We start from the raw sequence: 25,984 nt of genomic DNA, 5'->3' as shown, positions 1-25,984 counted from the left end.
CTGACCTAAACTATTTTTGAAGTTGGCACTATAAAACTCCATCCACACATATTAAGAAAATAGGAGTGAAAGAAAGATGATGTTTCCCACTAAAAACACCAGCCCACTTGAGGAAGGCTGGGTTATCAGGCCCTTCTGAAGCACTCAGTTTCGGTTTCACAGCTGCCACACAGGACACACACGGCAAGTTAAACACATGACGAAGTGAAGCAGAAAGGAGCCCAGGAAGACAGTGAGGCTAATCAATCCTTCACGTTCAACAAACATACAGCATACAGTATGCAGTCCCCCACAGAACACAAAAGCCCTTTAACTGATCTAAAGTGGATCCCATGAAATAGAGAAACAGATACAAACATAAATAACACACTCATCTTTATGTAAGAAGTATTAAACTCAGAGGTCAAGACATGTATTTTCCTAATATACAACCCTTAAGAAGGCACTGGCTTTAATGTGTCTTGCAGAATACAATGCATCTTTAAAAGTTTACTTTGTAACGTTCTTGTTTTTTGAGACAGGCTCACTACCTAGCCCAGCTGACCTTAAAATTCATGATCCTCCTGCCTTGCCTCTGAGTGCTGGGATTAAACCCAAGTGCCACCACACCCAGCCTACATTCTTTTGAGTGAATAAAAGAATAACATACAGTCCGAGTTGCAGTATATTGAATATGAAGCACTAATGTAAATTTTTATTTTATTTGGAACTGGAAGATTTTTAAGTGCCTAGCTAATTTAATTCAAATAATGAAACAGCGAGATCATTTACTACCTTCATTTATCACAGGCAATCAGACACTTGACCATGACAGTGTAAGAGAACAAGGGCAGGACAGCCATAGTGGTTCATGCCTGTATCCCAGCACCTATGAGGACGAGGCAGAAGATTCCTGGTTTGAACCCAGCCTAGACTACACAGGGAAGTTTCAGGCTAGACTGGACTGCAGCAAAAGGTTTCCTTAACATAGATAAAGAAATTAATTAATTAGAAAAGAAAGGCAGGAATTGCCTAATTGTAGTTTGTTAAATATGTCAGGATCAATATCAAAGCACAGTGATAGGTTCACAGAGTGGAATTTTATTCAGAGACATTAGTACATTGCATAAATAACTGTTTTAGTTTGCTTTCGGCTGCTGTGCTAACCCACTCTGACCCGAGGCAGCTGGAAGATGAAGGGCCTATGTGGCTTAGAGGTTGTAGTTCATCATGGAGGAATGCCAAGGCAGGGCCTTGCAGGCAGAAACTGAAGCAGAGGCTATGGAGGGGAGTGCTGCTTACTTACTGGCTTGCTCTCTGTGGTTTGCTCAGCCTGCTTTCTTACAAAACCTAAGACCACCTGCCCAGGAGGGCACTGCCCGCAGCAGGCTGGACCCTCCCACACCAGTCAGTAATTAAGAAATGCTCTACAGACATGCCCACAGGCCAAACAGGTTCCTTTTTCCTGGATGACTCTAATTTGCGTGAAGTTGGAAAAGAAACACTAAGTAGCACAATAAGCAGGCATGATTTAGTAACCAAGAGTCCAGAGCACTGTGTCTTTGGAAAACCACAGTTCACATCAGTAGAATATCTCATTCAAGAGGTTCAAAAATCATAACGTTTGTTTGGACTGTGATTTGTCTTGGGAAGAAAAAAAAGTGAAAGTATGCAATTTTCCATAAGAACACAGAGCACAAATTCACGGCCAACTGGTGTCTAAGTTTCAGCCACCAACACTGACCTAAGTAAGTGTCTAGCAAACAATCCTGTCAGTGGCATGAGAGTGGCAGTGGGGACAGCCAAGGCAGGACAGGACCATTTCAAAGCAACAGCCATGTTAATCTGTCAGCATGATCAGACCACATGATCAAGTCAGGAAAAAAGGGTCAGCTTCTACTTTCACAATGTTTTCTACTTTTAATAATGCAAACATATGTTAATATTTACTACATAAAGAAACATTACATGATGAATTACACAAATACAATTCTTTGCTTCAAGACCATTGGCAGTTCCACCTCTCTCAAGACCAAATCCAAACCCAACTGTCAATATAAACTCTCTTTCTCACTTGCTCCTACCTCTCTAGCTTCATCCTTAGTTAGCCCTTCTCATCCTACATGACTCAAGCACAAAGGTCTTCCAAGGCCCAGCACATGGATGTGTCTCATGCAGCTAGCTGCACAGATCATTCCTCTGCATGGAATATCATTATATGTTTCGTTACCAGGACAGCCATGCACTTCCTTTAAGACTCATCTCTAAGCTCTGTCCTCTCTGCATATGGGGTGGGACCAGATACTAAACCAAATTCTTGAGTTTAATTCATGTTTTGTTTCTCCTATACTATAAGCGCCTCTGGTTTCTGCCTGGTGCACAGTAATCCACCATATCAATTCCACAGAAAGCAAATGCAGGCTTAAATGAATTATTGTTCAAATTTCATAGCCCAAATAACATCAAATTTAATATTATAACCTAAGACTTCTATCTCCTACTCAATGCTTTCTTTCTATAAATGTACCAATGGATACTAGATCAAAAGTTATTATATAATCATATGTAGAATGTCCAAGATAGACACTGTTAAAGGAAATATAAAAACATGAGGCACTCTAGAACAAAACCAAGGTATGTAAGCACTAGCAGATTTTCAAAGAAAATCAGTAACAAAACAAAATGGAAAAGATAGAAATAATAAAATGTGAAGTATACTAGTGATAGCACATCTTTTAGAAAATGAGGTGTGTGTGTGTGTGTGTGTGTGTACTGGTCAACTTGTCAAGTTTTTTTTTTTCTGTAACAAAATAAGGAGCAAGATATATAACCAAGAATCAGTAAGATGAAGTGCTCATGCCAAAGAAAATATGTCCCTCAATGAACTCCAGATGAGAAACAGGTTGAAACCCTCTGTGTAGAGTTAGAAGGTGTGTAATGTGAAAGGAACAGTGCTAGGCTCATCAAAACTATGCAGGAAACAAGCCAGCAGATCACAACCGAATTCTGCCTACTCACTGGCTCTACTTGGGCAGCGTTCTTTTAAACTGGAGCCTTACAAAATCTTGATCTCACTATGGCACATACTTGCAATTTCAGAGTTGGGGAGGCAAAGACAGAAGGAATCCTGGAGCTTGCTGGCCAGCCAGCCTAGCTAAATCAGAGATCTGTGTTCAATGAGAGACCCTATCTCAAAACCACAGTGAGGATCAACCAAAGAGGATGCCAATATTGGCTCTTCACTCCACAGGCATTCATGCACAGACTCCATGTATGCACACACATACTCCATGTATGCACACAAATACACTACACATAAAGAAAACAGAAAAAAAGGGACTGGGTTTTTTTGTGGGGGGTTGCCTTTTGCAAATTACTGAAGGCAGATTCAGACACTTAAAGATCAAGATCAAAACAGAGTATGGACAAAGATTAATATGAAATGGATCATACACCTAAATGTTAATGCTTTAAACTTCTAAATTATTTAAGAAAATCTTCACTTTGATCAAGGAATAAAGCCCAAAAGAATAAAACCATAAACTGATACCAAAAATTAAAACTTTTATTAAACTTCAAAGATATCATTAAAGATCAAAGGCTACCCCAGAAAAGGTTAAAGTCCTTTAAATATCTAATAAAGAAACTGAGTCCAGGAAATACAAAAGACCTCTTTCAATTCAATTACTGAGAAAAGAAATCTAACTAAAAAGTGAACACATGATTTGAAAAGTATTTAACAAAAGAAAATAAGTGAGGGACACGTCCACGTAGTTTCTTCACATCCCTTTATTCACCAGTAAAGTCCAAGCAAAGAAGCAGAGTGCTGCCACACACCATGAGGATAGCCACAATAAAAACACAAGAAAATTTCTGGAAAGTCACGGGGAAGCAGAACTCTGCATGAAGGTGTGGTGGGAGGCACAAAGGTGACAAGCCCTTTCCATTCGGGCAGTTTCTTATCAAGTTAGCCATGTGCCTAGTGAACGGCCCAGCCACTCCTTTAAGTAGACAAGAGAAATGTCAGCATACCATCTCATACTACTTGTGTGTGTTTACAGATTTAATTATAGCAAGCCCCACAAATAGTCAAAATTAATAGGTCAACTTTAGGTGAATAGTTACACACATTGTATTCTATTTATATAAAGGATAAACTACTGATGATGTGAATTTCAAGAACACTATGCAAGGCAAAATAAGGAATATAAAATAAAGTAAGGAGTATACACTGCTTGGTTGTAATTCTAGAAACAATAAATCCAATCTCTAATGAGCAAAAACAGACAGACCACTGAGTTCGTGGGGGCCAGAAGTGAGAAGTACTGACTGCCATTTGGCACAAGGGAACTTCTGGGGATGGTAAGAGATACTTCCTATGTAATTTCAGTAGTGGTTATATAAGCATGTAGGTGTACCAGAACTCTCCAAACTGTATGAGACTGTATCTTATTGTATATAATAGCATCTCAATTGTTTATTAAACCATACCTACTGACCCACATATGGTTTTAACTTTTGTCTTAGGACTGTTCTGATCTAAACCATAGGATACAGTAAAATACCTGCATTTTCAAAATACTCCAAGCCAGAGGAATGTATGAAAACCCACAGGCTCCATGCTCGAACTGCTTCCTCAGGCTTTGGTTTTTGATTTATGCAGCATAGTAACAGGGACACATTATTTTTGAATTCCATGTCAACATTTACACAAAAATGTTTCAGTGTCTCTCCATATAATGTACCTCAAGAGCTGAGTCCAAGATGATCCTCCTTAAGCTAAAAGACACATCTCAAGCAGAATAAGATGATGGTTCGGGGGCTGGAAAGATGTTTCAGGGGTGAGCATGCTTGCTGAACAAGCCTGAGGTCCTGAGTTTGGATTCCAGCAACTACATGTAAAGGGTGAGGCAAGGCATGTGCCTGGGACCCCAGTGTTGTGGGGAGGCGGAGGGCAGGAAGATCTCAGGCTTTCTGGCTGTCAGGTTCAGTAAGAGACCCTGCCTCAAATGAATAATGCAGAGAGCTATAGAGTTTTAAAGACACCTGTTCTATTCACCTGACATTCATGCATGTGCATATGAGCATGCGCGCGCGCGCGCGCGCACACACACACACACACACACACACACACACGAGGGGGGGCATGAAGCTTCAGCGTAAGTTTTCATTCAGTAGCTTTATATGGAAGCTTTAGACCCATAATGCACTAGTGTATTGCTCCTGCCAGAACTAGCCAACACTCAAAGTCAAAGCCACAGAATCAGTGAGTGCATTTTCTAGCAACATCCTTTCAGATAGTAGTCACATTAGTTAAGAATGGATAAGAAACAGTCAACTGATGCAAGATGTATTTAAAACAAATACATAACCTTTAAAGTAGCATTTACTGAATGCTTAAAACACAATAAATATGCTGCTTCATGACCTTGTTTAACCATTCAAACTCTGAGATTAGCATTCCAGTGGAAAGCTAAGTCATTTGGCCAAGTTAAGACAACTGGTAAATCACAGGATCAGCCCCAGCTATTACCCCTGCTTATTCTTGAAAAAGAAACACTATATCTAGCCAGGCATGGTAGATCACGTCTATAGTCTCAGCACTCGGGAGGCAGGAGGATTACACAACTTCAGGGCCCGTCTGGACTTCCATATGAGACTGTCTCCAAACAATAAGAAGCAATCAAACAAAGCAAGCAAAGAAACTAAAGGTCCCATTATGTTCAGAGGTGACCTCCACAGACACAAGAGACCTAAATATGAAAGGTAGAATAATGAAAGTAACAGAAAAGTTTCTATGAAAGTATTCTCAGTCTACATATCAGGAAAGATTTCATACTACCCACCAAGTCAAAACTTTGAGAGATGTGAGTTAAGATTAAAATTAAGGATTTCAGTACGATCATCAAAATCAGCAGATGATCAACAACATATTTGGAACTATTATAAGAACTTCACAAACAATTTAGAATATCAACAAGAAACACAAGTAAGACGGGCAAAGGCAAACCCAATTTGCTAGCCAAGGATATGCAGAAATGACCAACTCCCTAGTAAAATAAAACCACCTTGGCATCCTATTTAACAGCTGTCAAAATAGCAAAACTGGGGCTAGAGATATGGGTCAGTGGTTAAGAGCACTGGCTGTTCTAGAGGACCTGGGTCCAGTTCCCGGCACCCACATGGCAGCTTATAACTGTCTATTACCCTAGTCCCGGGGAACCTGATGGACCCACAGGCACCAGGCACATAAATGGTGCCCAGACACACAGATAGGCAAAATACTTCGATATATAAAATGAGAAATCTTTAATGAAAAAGTGTAAAATGCTGGATAGTGTACAATACTATACTCCGGAAAAACTCTGAAATAAGACATAGTTATACATTGTTGGTGAGGGTGAAGATTGGTTTTGCCATTCTCAAAACAATGTGGCAGGATTTAGTCACTATCCCCAGAGAAACTTTTCCTCAGGCCTTCCAGACACACAGAAAGATGTGTATGATGGGATCACTTGGATCTAAGAGTTGGAGGTGAAGTGGGGATCCACCACTGGAGGACTTCCTAACCAGTTAGTGCGGTGTTATATACAAATGAAGTAACTACAGTTAGAAGTAACCATAGAGCACCTAAGATTGGCACAGGAAAGATACCGTAACTGGAGTAGAAAACAACATCATCCAAATGAGAGAATTCCTCTGAATAAAGCTACGCTGAGGGAAACAGCTAAATCAACAGCTACATTTGTTAGGGGCATGCATATGCTGTAGAAATCCCTTTGTGCCAAGATGACTGAGCATTCTATAAATACACAAGAAATACTGGCATCTACTTGCTTGTTACAAATTTACAGATGAATATGCTTAATAGTCTAATAGCGGGAACATGAACTAGGGCTTAGTCCGAGCTAACTAGAAATCCAAGCACAGCAAAGTCAGTTCATGTTCCTCTGGGTTCACATTTGTGCTCCTGCTCCAGCCCCTCTCCCTCCTTCCTCTCCATCTTATCTCCCTTTTTCCTTCCTCTCTTTCACAGGGTCTCACTTTGTATCCCAAGCTAACAGTGTCAAATGCACTATCCTCCTGTCTCAGCCTCCTGAATTACAGGATTACAGGCGTGAACCACACTAGTATCATTTCCTCTTTTAAAAATGCTTTTGATGATTCTCCCAAATCCTTCCATCTCTAAACATACTACTTTATTGTCTTAAATGTTATTCATATGGAATGATTTTCCTTTTCCCCACTTCCTTTGTTCATTCACATTAAAAACAAAAACAAAAAACCCAAACCCTCAAAGGTATATGGAGAGATTCAATTTAGAATAGTGAGCTAGCAACTGATCAGTACTAGCCAAGCAGTGGGCACTGTGGGACGATCTTGGAGCATACGCCAATGTGAAGGAGGGATTAGTAAAATACAGTCCTGTGCCACATAAAGATGTGTTCAATGACAAGTTTCATCTCCAATGTTGGTTCCATAAGACTGTACTGTCCAGCGACACAACAGAGTGCTCACTGTGACGGTCGCACAATAAAATCACATAGGTCACATTTCTAAGAATGTACTTATTCAGTGTTGGGGAAGAAAGGAGAAAACATCCAAGAGATGGTGATTTTCACAGTCCATTCTAGAATTCCCAAGAGAGCAAGGTTAACTTAAGCCCAGTTCTGACACTTCCTCCATGAAGGATTTTACTCATGCTATCCACACATTACTGCATCTGGCTGGAACTCCACTGCAAAGTACATGCTCAAGTCTCTCTGCAGTTTCCATGTTAGCATCTCAAATATCACTTCATCTGCATCAGTTGTCTGAAAAAATGATTCTGAGTAAGACAATCCTTCATATTAAAAATCAGAATTGGGGGATGGGGTATAGTTCAGTAGTCGAGTGGTTATTCAACACCTTGTGTTCAATCCCAGAAGTTCAAATAAAAGTGTAAAATGTCATTAGAATGATTAATTTTTAAACCAGAAATCGAATTACACTCTGAATACTATCTAACAATAACAAAAACCCCTACACACTGTGTTCAAAAATTCAAGGGTTCATGAACAGAGAAATCTCATTTATGTTAGTGACCATGAACAGTATCTGAAAGGGGTATCCATTTTATTAAACAAAAGCTAGAATTAGAGTATTTGAAATCACTCAAATGAGGACTGGGAAGATGGTTAATTCAGTAATGTGCTTGTCTATGACAATCTGAGTTTGGATCCCCAACACCCACATAAAAGTCAGGCATACTTGTAATCCCAGCAGTGGAGAGGTGGAGACAGAGGGTCCCTAGGGCTCCCAGGCCAGCCAGACTAATCAATTGGTAAGCCCCAGATTAAGTGAGGGACTTCTCTCAAAAATAAGGTAGAGGGGACTGGAGAGGTGGCTTGGAGGTTCAGAGAACTTGTTAATATAGCAGCTATAATCCTAGCTCCTTAAAGCTGAAGCAGGGGACCACAAGTTCAACGCCATCTGGGACAACGTAATGAGCCACTGTCTTTAATTTAAAATCTTTAAAAAGGGTAGAGATGTAATCCAGTGGTAGAGTACTTGCAGAATATGCATGAGGCCCAGGTTCAATCTCCAACACTATAACAAATACATAAATATAAATAAAAATTATGTTGTCATCAGAAACCCATTTTCAGGTTAAGAATAGTATAATTCACCTCTATTAAGTTTAAAACTCAGACAGACATGCCCTCTCCACACCGGGAATCTTTACATAGTAAACCTGATGTTCTAGGACTGCTGCCTTTGGGGCTGTCGAGATAGCTCAGTGGTTAAGAATGCTCACCGCTCTTCCAGAGGACCCATGTTCAGACCAGAACCTGCATCTTGGGGCTCACAACTGCCTGTAACTCCAACTCCAGAAAACTCAATTCCTCTGGCCTCCTCAGGCCCTATACACACATACAAACCTATACACAGACATGTACAATTTAAAATCAAGTAATTCTTTTTTTTAAAAAAAGGATGCTTCCTTTAGAAATGTAATACTAAAACACTGTCATACAAAGGAAACATTATTCCCTCTGATAGTACACAAAGATCAGATTTACCTGTTATAAAACTTCACATTCCTTCTCAGAAACTGCTGCAGTAACAGATGTATTTGCTATGTGTTAACCACACCACTCCTCTGAAATCTTAACTACAGTGCACACAAACTTTTATATATAATACACATAATTTATGTTCATAACATGAGTACCTAGTAGTATGTATAACATCTGCCTGTTTTCAAAGGAAAATTTTGAAAGCAATTTTATCATATACCCCAATGAAGGTACCTTTCTAATTTAAACTTTCTGAATTTTCTTTCCACGGACATTTTTATTTTAGCTTGCATCTCTATGAGAATCGAACAACAGATTCAGTCATGCTGCGAAGCATATGAAAGCATTTCAACCCGAAGCGGTATTTCTGTGTTCATGCCCCCCTCCAGCCTCTCTGACTGCACTTCTGCACACTAATGCAGATCACCCAGCATCTGCACGTTTCCCTTCTCCTCTCACTGCAACCCAATGCAAGTACTTAAGAGAAGCTAGCAGTATAATCCCACATGATACTGCATCTGTGTTTACATCTGACTCTAATCACATGCTTAGAAGTGATTTATAAAGGAGAAAGAAAAGGGCAAAAAAATCACTGTGAGAAATATTTTAGAAATATTCCCAATACCGCTTTCTCGTATTTCAAAACCGCTAAAATTACACACATAGAGGTGTACACGATTTCAAAAATAATAAAGGCTAGACAAAGAAACAAAACAAAAATAATAATTATTCCTCATGCTTTTATACAGGGTCATCTAGCCAAGCAACGTATGCTTTCAGTTTATATAAGACACTTCTGATGTTTGGCTTCATGCTAGAATTTCATACATGTGAACTCTGATAAGTTCCTTAATTCATGAAAAAAAGAAATTAATTATACTCATTCATGGAGATCTCAAGAAGTAGGAGAGTACCACATTAAAGAAAGACCTGTCAGAAATGAAAAACGGCGTTTACAGACACAATCCATAAGCAGTTCACACAGACTTACCTGACAAGTCAGGTATATCCTATTTAATTCAAGACAAACACTGTGGCTACTGCATTATGGCAGAATCACAAGCGCATTTCTAGAACTACCATTAAAGTAAATAGGGAAAGAAATGCTTCTAACTTCTGACCCAAATGCAAGGCTTAAGGATTATACTGACTTAACTGTATTGACACAAAGCAATAACATAACTAAATACTTTAAATTTCATGCAATTATTTATAAGCCAAAGCCAATGTGTATGGTTTGCTTAAAGTGGTAATTATTTGAATATAACCAATCAATTAACAAATTGTTAAAGCCTAAAAAAACCTTGTATTTCTTAATTTATAACTGGTAAACTCCAAGTTAATATGCTGCCAGATTCTTCACTAAAGGTATGCATGGGATGAGAATGAGCCACCATTAAGTGATAAGGAGACTTACAGGACAAAGGATAAAATCAAAGTCTACAACCAACAACAGATGACTAGCATCTACTTTAGTTTCCCAACCCATCTACAGTCTTAAGTTTACTCGAGTTATGGGAAATTACTACCCAGTACTGTCACTTAACTGAAACTTCTTTTACCATACCTAACCATGGACATCTTTAACATTTGAAAATGCGTTTTTCAAGACTCCTACTATGAACAATAACAACAACAACAACAAAAGGTTTAAAAGTATGGTGATGAATATGCAAAATAAATATACGTAATCACTGCATTTTCTTGTCCAAGTCTAAAACCAAACTTTTTATAATATAAATATAACTGCTTCAATGTAATACCAGAAAGCTCCAATTTCAAGATTTTGGAGCTTTAATTTGTAAATACATTCACGTGAACACATTCCTCCCTCTTTCTAGTGTCAGTAAACTAGAAGACACTTAGGCTTGTTGGAAGACTCAGAAGGACACAGAAGATTCCCCCTCAGCAGAGAGGACCAGCAAGCTAGGATGCTGCACCAGCAGTCGTTTTTGTTAGCATCCTCTACTGGTGGTTTCTAAAGACAGCAAGAAGAAATGGTGCTAATGATAGAAAGGTATGTGCCTGCTATTCCATCTAAGGTGAATTAGTCAGCATGCAGCCACTGGGAGAAGAGCTCATTTGTCAAGAATAAAGGGGGGGGGGACATCAAACAGAACAGAACTTTGGAAAATAGAAAATATTTCTAAATACAACAAAGCATTAAATTATAAACAGTAAAAATCAATTTCAACAATCCTAATGCCATTCCTTTAGATGGCTAACATCATTACCATGATGTCCCCACACAAGGTTTGATGATTTAGGCAAGCCTGCTCAATTGCTACACCCTTGTTAAGTTACAGTTTTTGATGCTGTCATCCGTATTCTAGCAAGGAAATAAAAATGTTTTACTGCTGGCTTAGCTGTAAAATCTAAATACCTTACTTCAAAAATGAAAACAAATATAATTTACACATAAATAACATAAGATATCTCTATTACAATCTCCCACTCTATACACCGCTATTTATTCATTTAAATGAATTTTAAGAGTTAACGTCTTTCCAGATAATTCTCTCCCCAAACATCTGCAACTTAAATATGACTGCGTTGCTAAGAAATATCAACCAGCACCTATGCCCAGGCTTCACAACACAATGCACATAACTTCATTTTTAATTTGCAAAAATAGCAGCCTAAATCAAACAGCACGGCTGCAACGGTCAGCGATGGATGAAAGCATCAGAGAACAAAAAGAAATACAAAGAGAGAGCCAAAAGTGACGAAAATGGAAGATACCTGTGGTAGCACAGCGCTATCTCACACACCTTTTGTTTTCTCCGAGTAACGAATACTGCAGTCAAGACATTTCAGGCTCAAGAGCCCCAAATCTGTTTTTCTAATATTAAACACAAAGGAAAAACACTGACAGCAAGCGTGGTAAATAAATCCCTCCCCTGAGAAGGAAGGCGGCAAACAGGAGGGGGCTGACATACATGCAGGGGAAAACTAAACACCATCTTTTTTCTACCTGCACAAGTTGCCATTTGCTGCAGCGATCAAGAATCTCCTTCCTGTTGATTTCAAGCACCTTTCGGGATCGCTTTCCACCCTTAAGTCATCTGTTGATATGCCTTATGTGTGTGACATTAATATCTCAGGATCTCTAGGAGAAAAATCCATTCTTTCCTGTTCAGGTAAACATGTTTACAGCAGCTGCACAGACGCTGGGTGGTTCAGATTCACATGTCACACACATGTCGTCAGCAACAAGAAAAGCCCCTTTCTCTGGCAATCAACATTTTAAATAAGGTAAGGGCAGCGAACAGCCCTTTCCTAACGAACTTACCTTTCATAAAGCCACATCAGCGATAGCGGCAACAGCTCAATGTAGAACAGACACTATTTGACGCTAGAAGCAGGAAATTACAATTGCGGTAGCCTGTGCTCAGGTCCTTGCCACCACCAGTCCCCTCTCCACAATGACGCTACCCAACACACCTTTCCCTCCGAACGAACAGGCTTCTCTGAAACACAACATCTATCTGAACAACTGAAAATCATTCATGGCAGCGGGGATTTTAATGTAGGCTCAGATATATTCAAAATGTGTTTACAACCGAGAGGAATCCTCTTTGGAACAGCCTAAAATCTTCGTATCTGCTTCTAGACAGGAAATCCCACACAAAATCTAAAATTGCCAGGAAAGGTTACAAAACCTGGCGTTTGGCATCCCGGAGGGGAGGGAGCAACACAGACCGGGCGGGGGTGGGGCGCGGGGGGCGCGCCAGGGTTGCCACTTAAACAGGATTTCCTAGTTCTCCGGACGCCACATCGATGCCATCAGGGGCGCATTTATTAACCCCCATTCTTAAAAACTCGTCGTTTAACGCCCCGCGGGAGCCCCACGGAGCCACCGGGTGCGAAAGGCACGAGGAATTCCTTATATAGCAGCGGCCGCAGCAGCACAGGGCTGTGGCCGCCCATCACCACACACAGGTACCCGGGCGGGGGCATCCCCCGGCCGCCGCCGCAGGGACTGTCCAGACAATGACCAGGAGCAGACGGCTGTCCGCGCCGCGAGCCGAGAGCACACACTCGCCTAAGAGAGGCACCATCTAGCAACTCCTGCGTCTCTCCACGCTGGGAGAGCCCACGATGCACCCACCGATACAGGTCGGAGTGTCGCGCTCTCTCCTGGTGCCTGTGGCTTTCCCTCTTTCTTAAAAAACAAAAACAAAAAGACCAACAACAACAAAAAACTCTGCAGCCAGGCCGAGGAGTGTGTTCCCCTGGCACATCCGCGCAAATCAATACCCCCGCGCAGCTGCACCGCGAGCCGCAGCCCCGTGCGCCCGTCGGGCCGCCCGCCCCCTCCCCCACCCGCCCCACTCGCGACCCCGAGCGCCAGCCCAACTCCATTATCTGCCCTCGGCTCGCGCGTCCGGCCCAGGTAACAACTTCCCCAAACCGAAAGAGCCAAAGCCAGGCGCATGCACACAGCTCCCGTGCCCGCGGGGACTCGGGCTGCCCGGGCGTCCCGACCTGTCTGTGCTGCTTCCCGGCCGTAAGCAGCAGGCGGCGAGTCCACGCACACGCTCGCCCCACGGCAGCAGCTAGGAGCCGCCCGACCCCGCTCGGCCCCCGACGGGCACCGCACGCGCGGGGTTCCAGCTCCCCGAGCGCCCGGCTAGCGGCGGCCCCGCGCGTCCCCATCCCCGCCCGCCCGCGAGCGCGCGGGGCGCAACTTTACCGCGGGCGCCCGACCCGGCGCGCAGCGCCCGCTCCCGCGCACCCGCGCGCACGGCCGACACGCAGCCGACACGCAACCGGCCCGCGGCCGCCCGTCCTCTCCCGCCCGCGCCCGCCCCGCAGCCCGCGCCCGCCTGCCCGCCCGCCGCAAGTTTGTTCCCCGCCGCCGCGGCCTGCGCGGAGGGAGGATCGCGCGCGGGGAGGCGCCGAGGGGCGGCAAGAGTGGAGAAAGTGCGGAAAGAAGCAACAGCCGCTCCACCCGCGGGCGGAAAAGTGGCCGGGCGCGGCGGCGGGATGCGGCGCGGCTAACGGTCCCCGGCGGCCGCGCGAACCGCTAGGCGCAGAGGCAGGTAAGACATAACGGTCCAGGACGGCGGCCGCGGCGGCGGCGGCAGCGGGGCGCACTACTTTACTTTCCCACTCCACTCGGCCCGGCCCCGCCGCCGCCCCCGGCCCGCTCGGCCCCGCGCCCCTCGTCCGGCCGCCCGCTGCCCGCCGCCGCGCCGGGCCCCTCCGCCACTCACCGTTATTGCGCCGCGGGTTCGCCTGCTTTCTGCGCTTACACCTGGGGCCATCCGCCATGATCCTCTCGCTTGTGTCTAAATGCTCGAGTCACCTCCTCCCCCTCCTCCCTCCCTCCCTCCCTCCCTCCCCTTTCCCCCCCCCCCCACCCGCCGCCTCCACCCCTCCCCCTCCCCACCGCACCTGGTTTACGACACTCGCGGCTTTACGACATCACCTTCCTAACACCTAGCGGCGCTCGCTCTACGGCCGGAACCTTGTTGCTAGGGCCGGGGCGGTTTGCGGCAGCCTCGGACGCTGCGGAGTTTGAATCCGGGAGGCGAGGGAAAAGTTTTGCTCAGGTGTGGTGGGGTGACGGAGGAGGGTGCCGGGACGCTGGGGACGGGCCCGGGAGGCGACAGGGTGGCCTCCTGGGCCAGGTGGAGCTGGCGGCACGGGCCACCCCCGCGCCGACCCCGCGCGGACGGGTGCGCACTCCTCGGATCCCGCGCGCTCCAGCTGTCGGTGCGGCGGCCCCGCGCGCGTGCGCGCCGGGGACGTGGACGGCATGGACGCGCCGCGAGCTACCTGGCCAGTTCTGTCTAGACTCACTCCCCTCCCACGGACGCGCGGGTTTCCCCAGCCTACCCGGACGGGAAGTGACAGCAGTTGGGTTGAACTTCAGCTGGACGGAGAAGGAGGCGAGAAATTCCGCTCTCAGGAAAGCAGCATGAGTAATCCCCCGCACGGTGCCAGGCTCACTTCCTCATCCGCGCCTAGTTCACCTGCTGTCACCTTGCCTACTCCGCCCTGCAGGGTCCCGGCGTGGCCAGGCTCGTGGGCGGTATGACTTGCCCTTGAGGCATAAACAGCTCTAGGGGAGCACGCCTGGAAACCTGTAATCCGAAACTTTGAGAGCGTGAAGCAGGATGGCCGAAAGTTCAAGGCCAGCCTTCACTACAGTGGGACTCTGCCTCAAAATAACTACACTTTCACACATATCTGAGCAGTATAATGACCTCAAGGCTAAAAGCAAAGCTGACTAGTGTTCGCTGAGGCTGATTTTTATCTTAAGTCCTTGACTTTGTACAAGACCCCCAAATACTTTGATACCCATCTTCAATAACTAGGATTTAAATTTACCTTTCTCTCCCTGCTTTCCACCCCTTTCAAAGGAGGAATTGTGTGGGGCAACTTTATAAGATAAATGACCTAAGCCATCATTTCAGATATGTAGTTACTAAATGTTAGTGTATAAACGAGAGTTGTGGATAGAAGTAACAACTGAAACATGCCTTGGAGTATAAGAAATAATACACTAAAGCTGCACAGTGTGGATACATGAAAGCTGCTTGGTAAGTTTCTGCCCATAGGTTCTGCCATGCCTTAGGCAAGGTATTTTATTGTGTGACTAGTCATGGTGACATACACCAGTAGGCTTTGCTTGTGGGAGGTGGAGGCAGGAAGGTCACAAGGCTATCTCTGGCTGCATAGTGAGACTCTGTCCCCACCCCTCAAAAAAAAAAAAAACCCTCCAATCCCCAAATGTTAAAAAGAGTCATTAAATGAAGAAAGTGTACAGCTGAAGTCCAGTAATTAAGCAGTGATGGCTGTAGATGAACAGCTTCGCACATTTGCGGTGTCTGAAGAATGGGGGACACATGTTCTTTGCACATCAGCTCTGTTTTTGTTGCAAAACTAGACTGTCTCTTGGTCCTTGTACATATAGGCAGTGCTTCTTTTCCTCGGAACCCTGTTAACTGAAACACATTTGTATCAGATGGTGTTCTTGGATTAGTAGCCTTGGATCACCCTATAGCTCAGCGCTTAAGCTTGGGAGCCCTCTCTCTGCCTTAGCGCTGTGAGTGGCTGGGATCACGAGAATGAGCCATGGCCAGGCCTCAGTTGCTTTCTGAATCAGATCATAAACTTTTGTCTTTTACCAGAAGTTGTCTAGTTTCCACTTGTTACAGTCACCCTTGTTTCAGCCAAAAAGAACATTTTTTTTTTTCACTGTACCACCCGTTTTACCTTCCCTTACATTTGGGAGGTGTCACACATCCAGTTCTTTTTCTGGCTTGTAAACCCTTCTGTGTTCTTAGCGGAACAATCAGAGGCCTACACAAACAAACAGAAGATACTTTGTTCCTTCTGGGGTTGCTGATGTAGTATGTGGGGGCAGTTATTAACTATGGGGATGGTAAATCCTTCCTTGCTATTTCTGTATCTTCAACACCTAGCAGAGTACCTAACCGCCTAGTCGATGTTTAATAAATATATCTGAAATAAGTTTTGTCTAAGTTTTCTGAACCTGTTCTCATCAATGAAGTAAAGATTGTGTGTTTTACTTTGTCTTAGGAACAGTTGAGGTAAGTGTGTAACACAATAGTTGCCATTGATGCCCATGCTGATCTTGATCTTAATCTCTCCATTATCATTTTCCTTTTCCCCAAATAACTACTTCGGCTCAGTTCTATTTTTAAAACATGCCCAGGAAATACTGGTAAGCCAAATTTAATACAAAGTTTAACTTTTACAAAAGCCTCTGATAACTTACAAATTAAATATTTGACTTCTATTCATAGTTTCATAATGTTATGGAAGATATTTAAAATCTGTACTAGAAAGAGAGACAGAAGTCTCAGAATATAAAGTACTACTTTAAACTTGATTCTTGTCTGATAGTTTAACCAAAAAATAGGGAAAATACTTTTGGAACCAACTTATGAAGGAAGTAACTATTAAGGTTTAGATTAAATCCAGCACTTGGGAGGTAGAGGAAGGAGAATCAGAAGGTCAAGGCTATATGCTGAGTTCCAGGCCAACCTGGGCTACAGGAAACCCTGTCTCAAATTAACGAGTTTAGATAAAGGGGGTAACAAGACTAGTGTGAGTTTAACATGCTTCATGTCTTGTTCACGATGACTGTGACACATCACAGAACATGCCTACACTCATGTGTTAGTCAAATGTTAACACTACTTTTAACACTAGGATTATATGTGTTGAACAAGAAATACTGTAAAAAGTGGATTACTATATTTTCAGAATTTACTGGAAAATGTAAATGGATGGACTATTTTCAATTATAATTTTTTCCTATAAATGTTTCATACTCTTTGCACATACTTCATGTAAGATTCATATATACATTAAGATAGACTGGTAAATTACTATTTTGAAGTTTAAATCAGGTGTTCTACATCAAGGGTATAGCACTTTCCAAGTGCAATTTAAAAGTATGATGGCAATTCTTTAGACCTCATCAAACTTAAATGTCAGGTGTCTCAAGGAAGGTGTCTGTGTGAGTGCCAACTCTCCGTTCAGTACCTGTTTTCACACTGGACTGTTGAAGTGGTGGGAGTGTACTCATTTAGCTAGGGTTTCTACTGCTATGATGAAACACATGACCAAAGGCAGCTTGGATGATGTCTTAGTTACTGTTCCATTGCTGTGAAGAGACACCATGACCAAGGCAATTTTTATAATAATAAAAAAAAAGCATTTAACTGAGGGCTTGCTTACAGTTTCAGAGGATTAGTCCATGATCATCGTGATGGGAAGCAGGCAAACACGGCACTGGAGCAGTAGCTGGAAGCTTTAAGTGCTGATTCACAGGCAGCAGACAGAGAGGGTGAGAGACTGGGCCTGGCTTGAGCTTTTTAAACTTTAAAGCACACTTTCAATGACACGCCTCAAACAAGGCCACACCTCCTAATCCTTCTCAAGCAGTTTCACTCCCTGGTGATTAAGCATTTAAATATGTGAGCCTATGGGAGACATCCAAACCACAGGGGAGAAAAGGATTAGTCAAGCTTAAACTCTCAGATCACATTCCACTGAAGGAAGCCAGGGCAAGGGCCTGGAGGTACAAACTGTTGCAGAAGCCATGGAGGGGTGCTGCTTACTGACTTGTTCATCATGGCTTGCTCAGCCTGCTTTCTTATAGAACCCAGGACCGCTGGGCCCTCTTACCTCAGTCATCAATCAAGAAAAGGCACTACAAGCCACTTTGGTGGGGGCGTTTTCTCAGCTGAGCTTCCCTTTGCTCAAATAAGTCTAGCTTGTGTCAAGTTGACAAAAAACTGACCAGGACACATGTAAAGAATGCAGGGACCCAGCTGCTTCTCCATAATGGCTCAGCTGAGACTGGATTTGCTGTTGATAATGGATCAAAGGAAGCTGGTGGTCACCTCACTGATGCAGTTCAACTAGATTCTGCAGCCAGAACCCCAGGGCAATGCTTAACCAACAGTCCTCCTCAGGGCCCATGCCAGCTTCTCTAATCAAGCCTCCTTGGAGGTGATGAAGGGGCAGGTTTTCCTCATGACTCCAGGGAATTTTTATTATGTGCTGCACCCACAAAATTTCTCTCCGACGAGGCTCCCACTTTTAGTAGAAGTCAATGAACTGTTGACAGGTAGGGCTGTTAACATAAGTGGCATTTTTCAAAACATCAGATATAAAAGCATAAATTTAGGGAGATATTTGCAGAATGTCAGTGATATCTCCAAAAGTCAATACAGTAGTAGCTCCTCTAGAAGATGTCTTTTATTGGTACCATGTGTGAACATGAGTGACATGCTCAGGTGATTGACACATGAGAGCCCAGGATGAACAAATGGTTTGGAGTGGAGTGTATTTAGTGTGGTGGCAGGGGTCTGGCATTCGGTTTGCACTGCTGTCTTGGCCCCTTTGTTTCCGTCGATGTCTTTGTTTGGCGTCTTGACTTCTCCGAGCAGCTGACTGATTTTGTTACAGAGTGCATCTGTTGTCTGGCTTACACCCCTGGCTTTCTGTGACCCATGGTCTCAGTTACAGGCACTGCCAGCACTTACCCCTTGGAATGTATGTAGTTAAAAGTTAAAAAAAAAATATTAGCCTGTTTTAAAACTTTCACCACTGTGTTAGGGTCACATGAAAAAGTTTGTGACAGAAATATGCCGTGTTCAGTTACATCCACAACTCTAAGGGGTCTGACCTTGCTCATCCTTTTTCCTCCTTGCTTCTGGTTTTTTTGCTGCTTTATCTTGTATAACTAGGCCACACAGTGTGCCCCACCCCACTATTTTACTTTTTAATCATTCTCTTCCTCTGTCTGTCTTTGTCCCAGGTCTGACATAGTTCCTTTCCCTTTATCTTTTAGGTCAAGGTTTTTAAAAATTGTTCCAACTCTAAGACGTCCTGCTTGTTTGCATGATGATTACTCTTCTGACTGGTTTAACCCAGCCTCTGCCTGCCCGTGCTCTGAGAGCTGGCTTCTGTGGACCCCATCACTCGGGCTCCTTGGTCCTCTGAGTTGGTTTGGTTTCAGCCAGTTTGGGAAGCATTGGCAAAAGATCAAAGTAAGGAGAGAGTCCAGAATATTTATTCCCTCGCTGTGGCTACAGCCTCATCTTCACCAAGGCCCGTGGCTCCTGCCAGACACCTGTGTCTTGTAGCCAAGTTCTAGAAACTGCTTCTCCCCCTTGTACCTTCAGGCCTAGAGATAGAATGATTAGATTCTCTACCACTCCTTTCCTTAAAAGCTACCTCCACCTTTGTAAGAATTCTCCTCATTAAACTCTCTTCAGTGACCCTTTGAAGGTGCCACCTGCTTCCTGCCAGGACCCTGAGTAATATGTAAGTTGGAATTAGAAATTGTGTTCAACCTTGTCAATCAAGAGTACCCACCGATTCTAAATTAAAATCTGAATGTGAGGTAAGTATCTTATGTTATCCTGACATATGTTCTTCATGCAAAATCTGGCAGATACCAGTTATTCAATAACTGTAGAATGAAGGTTCTATCATCTAAGATCTAGGTGAGACAACTTCAAAATAGCAATTTAAATCGGAGTTTATGTGTACTTAAGACACAGTTCCCAGGGTATTTCATAATGACTGGTTTTTGCCACTTGGCCATTTGCAGTAATGACTCTGTGTCTTCCCTCCTTGCATGGGCCTAGGTGCCACCATGCTGTGAGTTCTGACCAGTGTGATAGAAATAGAAGTGATGTGTGCAGCGCTGAGGCCAGTCTTCAAAGGCCATGACTCACCATTCTTGCACTTCTCCCTGTTGGTTGAAATGAGACCTGCTATGCCAGGCTCCAAAAGGAAGGCAGACCAGAACTGAAGAGGCATGGCTCTGGACGCTGAAATACCATCATCAGCCCCAGATTTCCCTTAGAAAGAAAGACAGAAACACCATGGATCAGCCACCTTATCAGAAGTTGTGTTGATACTCAGCCGGCATCACTCCTGTGTTGTGTGGGTATGTTTGTGTTCTCTTGGCTGCTGTGAAAACCTGACCCACCAGTGAATTAAAACCACATTCAATAGCTTATCATCCTGGAAGACAGAAGTCCAAAGTGGGTGTCACACAATTAAATGATTCTCTATCAAGGTTTTGGCAGGATTAGGGGCATCAGAAAGCTTCAGGGGAGAACATTTCTTTGCCTTGTCCAACTCTGAGGGCCACTCATGCTCCTCAGCTCACGGGCCTCTTTCTCCACCTCCAGACTCACCAACGTCTGTAGAGCCTTTCTCCAATGGCTTGCTCACTGGCCCACTGTTCTGCTCATCCACCCAACAAAGTAGATGCTTTCGTGATGATCTTAGCCCAGCCTAGATCATCCCATCTGTCTCCCTGCTTTAAGATGAGCTGATAAGCAAGTTCCGTTCCACCTGAAACCTTATATCCCCTTTGCCACGTGACTAATATAGTCACAGGTTAAATTTGGGAGGCATTGTAATATATGTTTAAGTTTTGTGATTGAGAAACAAGTTTTTATTAACATTTTCATCTTTAATTTCAGTGCAGCTTTCCAGTATTATGCAAATTAGTCATTACTCTTTATGCCACATAGAAATCTTTAATAATTAAGTATTAATTACTTTTTTCAACATCTGTTCCTGAGAGCATTTTATGTGATAGACACAGCATGGATCTATAAATATCTAGCACAGTCCCTGACTTCAAGAAACTTAAAGATTGTGGGAGAAGTAGATTTGTCAAAAGTGACCATACAAATGGCAGGGAGGCATGGTTACACATAGGAGATACTGAGGTAGAAGATGTCTGTACTGGAAACGATGGAGTTTATCTGAGTTCAAGTAGAGCAGAGAGAAATAAAGGTGAAAATCACAAGATATGAAAAATCCCAGGATGAAAGCCTAGCCCTTCCAGAGGTAAACCTGTAGAGGTGAGGGTTTGACTATAAGGTGTTCCTGGTTCCAGATGAGGCTGTGGAGGTGGGCGAGTAGGAGACAGATTGTGTGAATGATGCTTTGAGAATTTGGGACATTATATTGAAAGTAACTGTAGGACATTGCCTTGGATCTTAGGAGGACTGCATTACACAAGATGTTAATTAGTATACTGAGAAGGGAAAATAAAAATGAGCAGGATGAACAATAAGAGAACCCTAGCATTTTTCTTTAGAATAAGCATTTAAGAAGGAATTCAAGAAGGAATAGCCATGTGGATGCACACATACCCGTGAGGATCCCAAGGAATCTCAGATGGGGTCAGCATTCCCAGAGGTATTAACAACTCTGTAGCTGTGTTAAAGGTTCAGCATTAATATTTCCTCTGTTGTCAGTATTACCAAAATTGCACCAGGCTGCATATTCATATGGTGTTGCCAGCTCTTTAATGATGCCTCACTACCATGACAGACCCCCAAAATATATATGCTCCATGAACAAGTATTAAAAAGGAGCCCCAAATGTACCCATTAATTCTTGCTGTTTACTGGTCATTATTTTTGTTCTAACAGAGGAGTGGTACTCCTAGCCCTGTGAGATCGGCTGTCTTCCAGGTCCCTGCTTCCAAGAAGGCAGATTTGTTTGGTTTTGCTGGGTTAAAAAGTATCTGTACATGTCAGGCATATGGAATTCCTGGGACTGTCAAGCATTCTCCTTTGCAGAGCTAATCATTCTTCCACATACCCCTAAATGCCTCATCTCACAACATGTTTTTGTTTTATTTCATTTCAAATTATGTGGGTGTGGGCACATGTTTACATGAATGCAGTTGTTTGTAGAGAGCAGAGGAAGTTATTGGAGCCCCTGGAACCTGAATTATAGGACGTTATGAGCTGCTCACAGTAGGTGCTGGGAGCAAACTAGTGACCTATAGTTGGATTTTTTTTCTCTTACTCTTTGCTCTTTGGGGACCCACCACCCAGCTCCCAAATAAGTACATGGAGGCTTATTCTTACTTATGAATGCCTGGCCTTAGCTGGGTTTGTTTCTCGCCAACTTTTCTTAAATTATCCCATCTATCTTTTGCCTCTGGGCTTTTATTTTTATTCTATATAACTTTCTTTACTTCTTACTCCGTGGCTTGCTGTGTAGCTGGATGGATGGCCCCTGGAGTCCTCCTCCTTCTTTTCTTGCTCCTCCATCTTCTCCTTCTTCTTCTATTTATTCTCTCTGTCTGCCAGCCCCGCCTATCTTTCTCCTGCCTAGCTATTGGATGTTCAGCTCTTTATTAGACCAATCAGGTGTTTTAGGCAGACAAAGTAACACAGCTCCACAGAGTTAAACAAATGTAACATAAAAGAATGCAACACATCTTTGCATCACTAAACAAATATTCCACAGCATAAACAAATGTAACATATTTAACTAATATTCTACAACAATGGCCTCTGCAAGGTAATACAGTGCTCCAGCCACAAACCCTGACCATGCACACAAACATTCTTCTTTCCCCACTTGTGCTGGAGATTGAAGCTGGAGCCTCACACGTGGCAGGCAAGCACTCTACCTCCAAGCTGTCTCCAGCGCTATTGCTACATGGGGTTTTGTTTTCTTCATCAATCTCCTCTCTCGCTCTGAGCTTTTTTTTTTTTTTTTTTTTTTTTTGGTTTTTTGAGACAGGGTTTCTCTGTGTAGCTTTGTGCCTTTCCTGGGACTCACTTGGTAGTCCAGGCTGGCCTCGAACTCACAGAGATCCGCCTGGCTCTGCCTCCCGAGTGCTGGGATTAAAGGCGTGCGCCACCACCGCCCGGCTCGCTCTGAGCTTTTAATCTCTGCGTTTGTGACGCTTAAGCTAGCACTTCTGCTGTGGACAGTAGACGTTCTCGTCACTGGGGACTCCCTGCTCAATAAGCTTTTGTGAAGAACAAGGGGGAGGCAGTCTATGTAAGTTTGTACTGGTGTCTAGCACTTGGTCAACTGTAAATGAAAGGCAACAACAAAAACATCAAGTCCACAAGGATTAAATCTCTTCCATGTTAAGAAAACACTAACAACATAGTCTGCTGGAATTCCTACAAAGTTCTTTCTAACCTAAGGCTAAAAACAAACTCTTACCCCTGAAAAAGTATCACCTCAGGTGGAATGATTGCATCCGAGAGCCAAGAGGACAACGAAGCTAATCTGGTAAGCTTTAGCTGGAGTGTTGTTTGGAGATGCAGGTGACTTTCAGGGGTGTGCGGTTTAAACCACTGTGTGTCTCCAGGTAGTAGACTCGCTCCAAGGCAGACGGCACAGTCTGCAGTGCGGTGGGGGAGGCGCTATGTGGAACTTACTATCCAGCTATAAGTTAAAGATTATAAGAGAAACTCTGAATTTGGTTTCTTGTTTTGAATTTCACAGACATCAATTTGAATGAGCTGACACAAAATGATGGTAATTTATAAAGATAAGAGGGTTCTGTTGTTACTGTTTTTTGTTATTGTCTTGTGGATCCAAATCTAGGGATGGAAGCCCTCCAGGTACACTGGCTTTGCCTCTGCGTCTCTCTGCTCCTCTGTTGCATTGTTTCCTGGCTGTGCAGGGAGGTGGATGGCCTGGAAAGAGGTACGTAGAGGCATTCAGAAATGCACAACCACACATCACTCTACAGTGCTTGGAGGAAAAACAAGCTTTCTTAGCCCCAACTGTGTGATTAAAGATTGTATTAAATCTTTTCAACATGAGCAGTTTACGTAACTATAATAATAATAATTTGGGAATATACATAAACATTACATACAGCTTTAGTACTACACTGCTTTTACTTACCAGTCAAATTTTCCTTTAGATCTACATGACCTTTGTATTCTTTTTTACTGGACTATAACATTCCACAACTGATCAATGGACTGTAATATACTAAACCAGTCACATATTATTGAAAATTTAAATTACTTGTAATATTTTGTTTTATACAGAATAAAAGCTGTTACCATACAGTTTTTGTTTTGGCTTGCTTTTTGATCATTTTATATAAAAATATCCTCAAACCTGTAATGAATTAGTAAATGGGAATGAACATGGTTGCCCCCCCCCCTTTTGTCAGTGTCTCTCTATAATATAGCTCTGGCGGTCTTAGAGCTTGATATGTAGATCAGGCTAGCCTTGAACTCACAGAGCTCTGCCTGCCTCTGCTACCAGAGTGCTGGGATTAAAGGCATAAACCACCCTACCCAGCTTAGAGCGGAGAGACAGACTAGGTTCTGCGAAAGAAACTCTTGTTTCTAATTGTAAGCCTGCCTTTTAACAGGTGAGCCATCTCTCCAGTGGGTTGTGTCTTTTAAAGGTATGGCTAGCTTTTGAGAAGGATTGTGTTCCTGTGTGACGTATATGAGAGAGTGTCTCACCATGACTAATTTTTTTTTCTAAGTTGGGGGCTTATTCAGAATGGCAGGAAGCATTTGAATTCCTTGTCGTTTTACAAAGGATGGCGTCATAGTTTGATTTCTATTGTTGTAATAAAACACCACAACCAAAATAACCTGGAGAGAGAAGGGTTTATTTCAGCTTGCAATTCTCAGGTCAGTCCAGCCCTGAGGAAAGTCAAGGCATGAACTCAAGCAGGTCATAGACCTGCAATCCGGAACCAAAGCAGGGGCTGTGGAGGAGTGCTGCTTACAGACTTGCCCCTGCTTTTACAGAAAATTCAGCCTGCTTTCTTATAGTACCCAGGACCACCAGCCCAGGGGAGACACTATCCACAATAGACTGCCCCCCTCCATCATCAATCAAGAAAACACCCTACAGATATGCTTGCCGGCCTGACATGGAGGCATTTTCTTGATGAAGATTCCTTCTTTCCAGAAGACCCTACCTTAGGTGAAACTGACTCAAAAACTAGCCAGAACAGATAGAAAACATTTAAATGGGACAAGAACCTGTATGAACAGTGTACTCTGTATTAAATTAATTCACACATACACGTTGTTGTTGTTGTTGTTGTTGTTTATAAAGCTGGAGACCAAACTTGGGTTCTGTTCTATGTCAGGGAAGTACTCTGCCCATGAACCACTTCCTCTACTCTGGTATAATTTGAAATTAACATATTTTAATGAAGGTTTTCACAGAGAACTGGCTTTGGCTTCTGACTGATACTTTATTATTTTTATTAAATTTTCTTCGACAATTTCATACACATACATAATGCATTCTGATTACCTTCACCTCCCCTCTCTCTGTTGTCTCCCCCTACCCCCGCTAACTCCCTTCCTCCCCTTACAGGACAGTTTCCCATATCCATGTCATTTTTTGTTTTTGCAACCCACTGAATTTAGCCACTGCAAGACAATGGATGTGGAACTCTCTGCTGGAGTGTGGTGGACTTAGCAGTGGGTATACAACTGCAAAAAATGGCAGTCCCTTCCACAGCTCCTATCAACAGCCAATAGTTCCCCAAGGAGGGGTAAGTCCCCATGAGCCCCTCTTCCTTCCGTGACTATCGCCAGGGCCGGTATTATGTATGCACAGTGAAAGCATCTGCTGCTGCTTGAGATCATGATTGCAGTAGCTCTGTCCATGCCCAG

At 43.4% G+C, this 25,984-nt stretch overlaps 1 protein-coding gene and 1 long non-coding RNA gene across 8 annotated transcripts in view; one reads left to right on the top strand and one right to left on the bottom strand.

The window, feature by feature from the left end:
- The window catches only part of Zeb1 (zinc finger E-box binding homeobox 1), a 176,829-nt gene extending 162,467 nt beyond the window's left edge, over nucleotides 1-14,362 (bottom strand). For 2 of the 7 annotated variants that reach the window (XM_052729157.1, XM_052729160.1), the window contains exon 1: nucleotides 12,331-13,278. Coding sequence is in view for 4 of the 7 variants with exons in the window: in XM_052729160.1 (XP_052585120.1) it covers nucleotides 12,331-12,337 (7 nt within the window). In the remaining 3 variants the exon portion in view is untranslated. Of the gene's footprint in view, nucleotides 1-12,012; nucleotides 12,255-12,330; nucleotides 13,279-13,526; nucleotides 13,652-14,257 lie in introns of those variants that run through there. The other 5 variants (XM_052729156.1, XM_052729161.1, XM_052729158.1 and 2 more) reach the window with 5 other exon arrangements.
- Nucleotides 13,857-25,383, top strand: LOC128104283 (uncharacterized). The gene is made up of 2 exons (XR_008215934.1): nucleotides 13,857-14,083; nucleotides 19,381-25,383. It is a non-coding gene; the product is annotated as an uncharacterized LOC128104283 (long non-coding RNA).
- Nucleotides 25,384-25,984: the final 601 nt, after the last annotated feature.

Source organism: Peromyscus californicus, unplaced genomic scaffold (genome assembly GCF_007827085.1).
Source record: "Peromyscus californicus insignis strain IS unplaced genomic scaffold, ASM782708v3 Scaffold_8__1_contigs__length_139910024, whole genome shotgun sequence".
NCBI lineage: Eukaryota > Metazoa > Chordata > Mammalia > Rodentia > Cricetidae > Peromyscus > Peromyscus californicus.
Note: the sequence above shows the minus strand (reverse complement) of the source record. Positions and strands in the feature narration are given on the sequence as shown.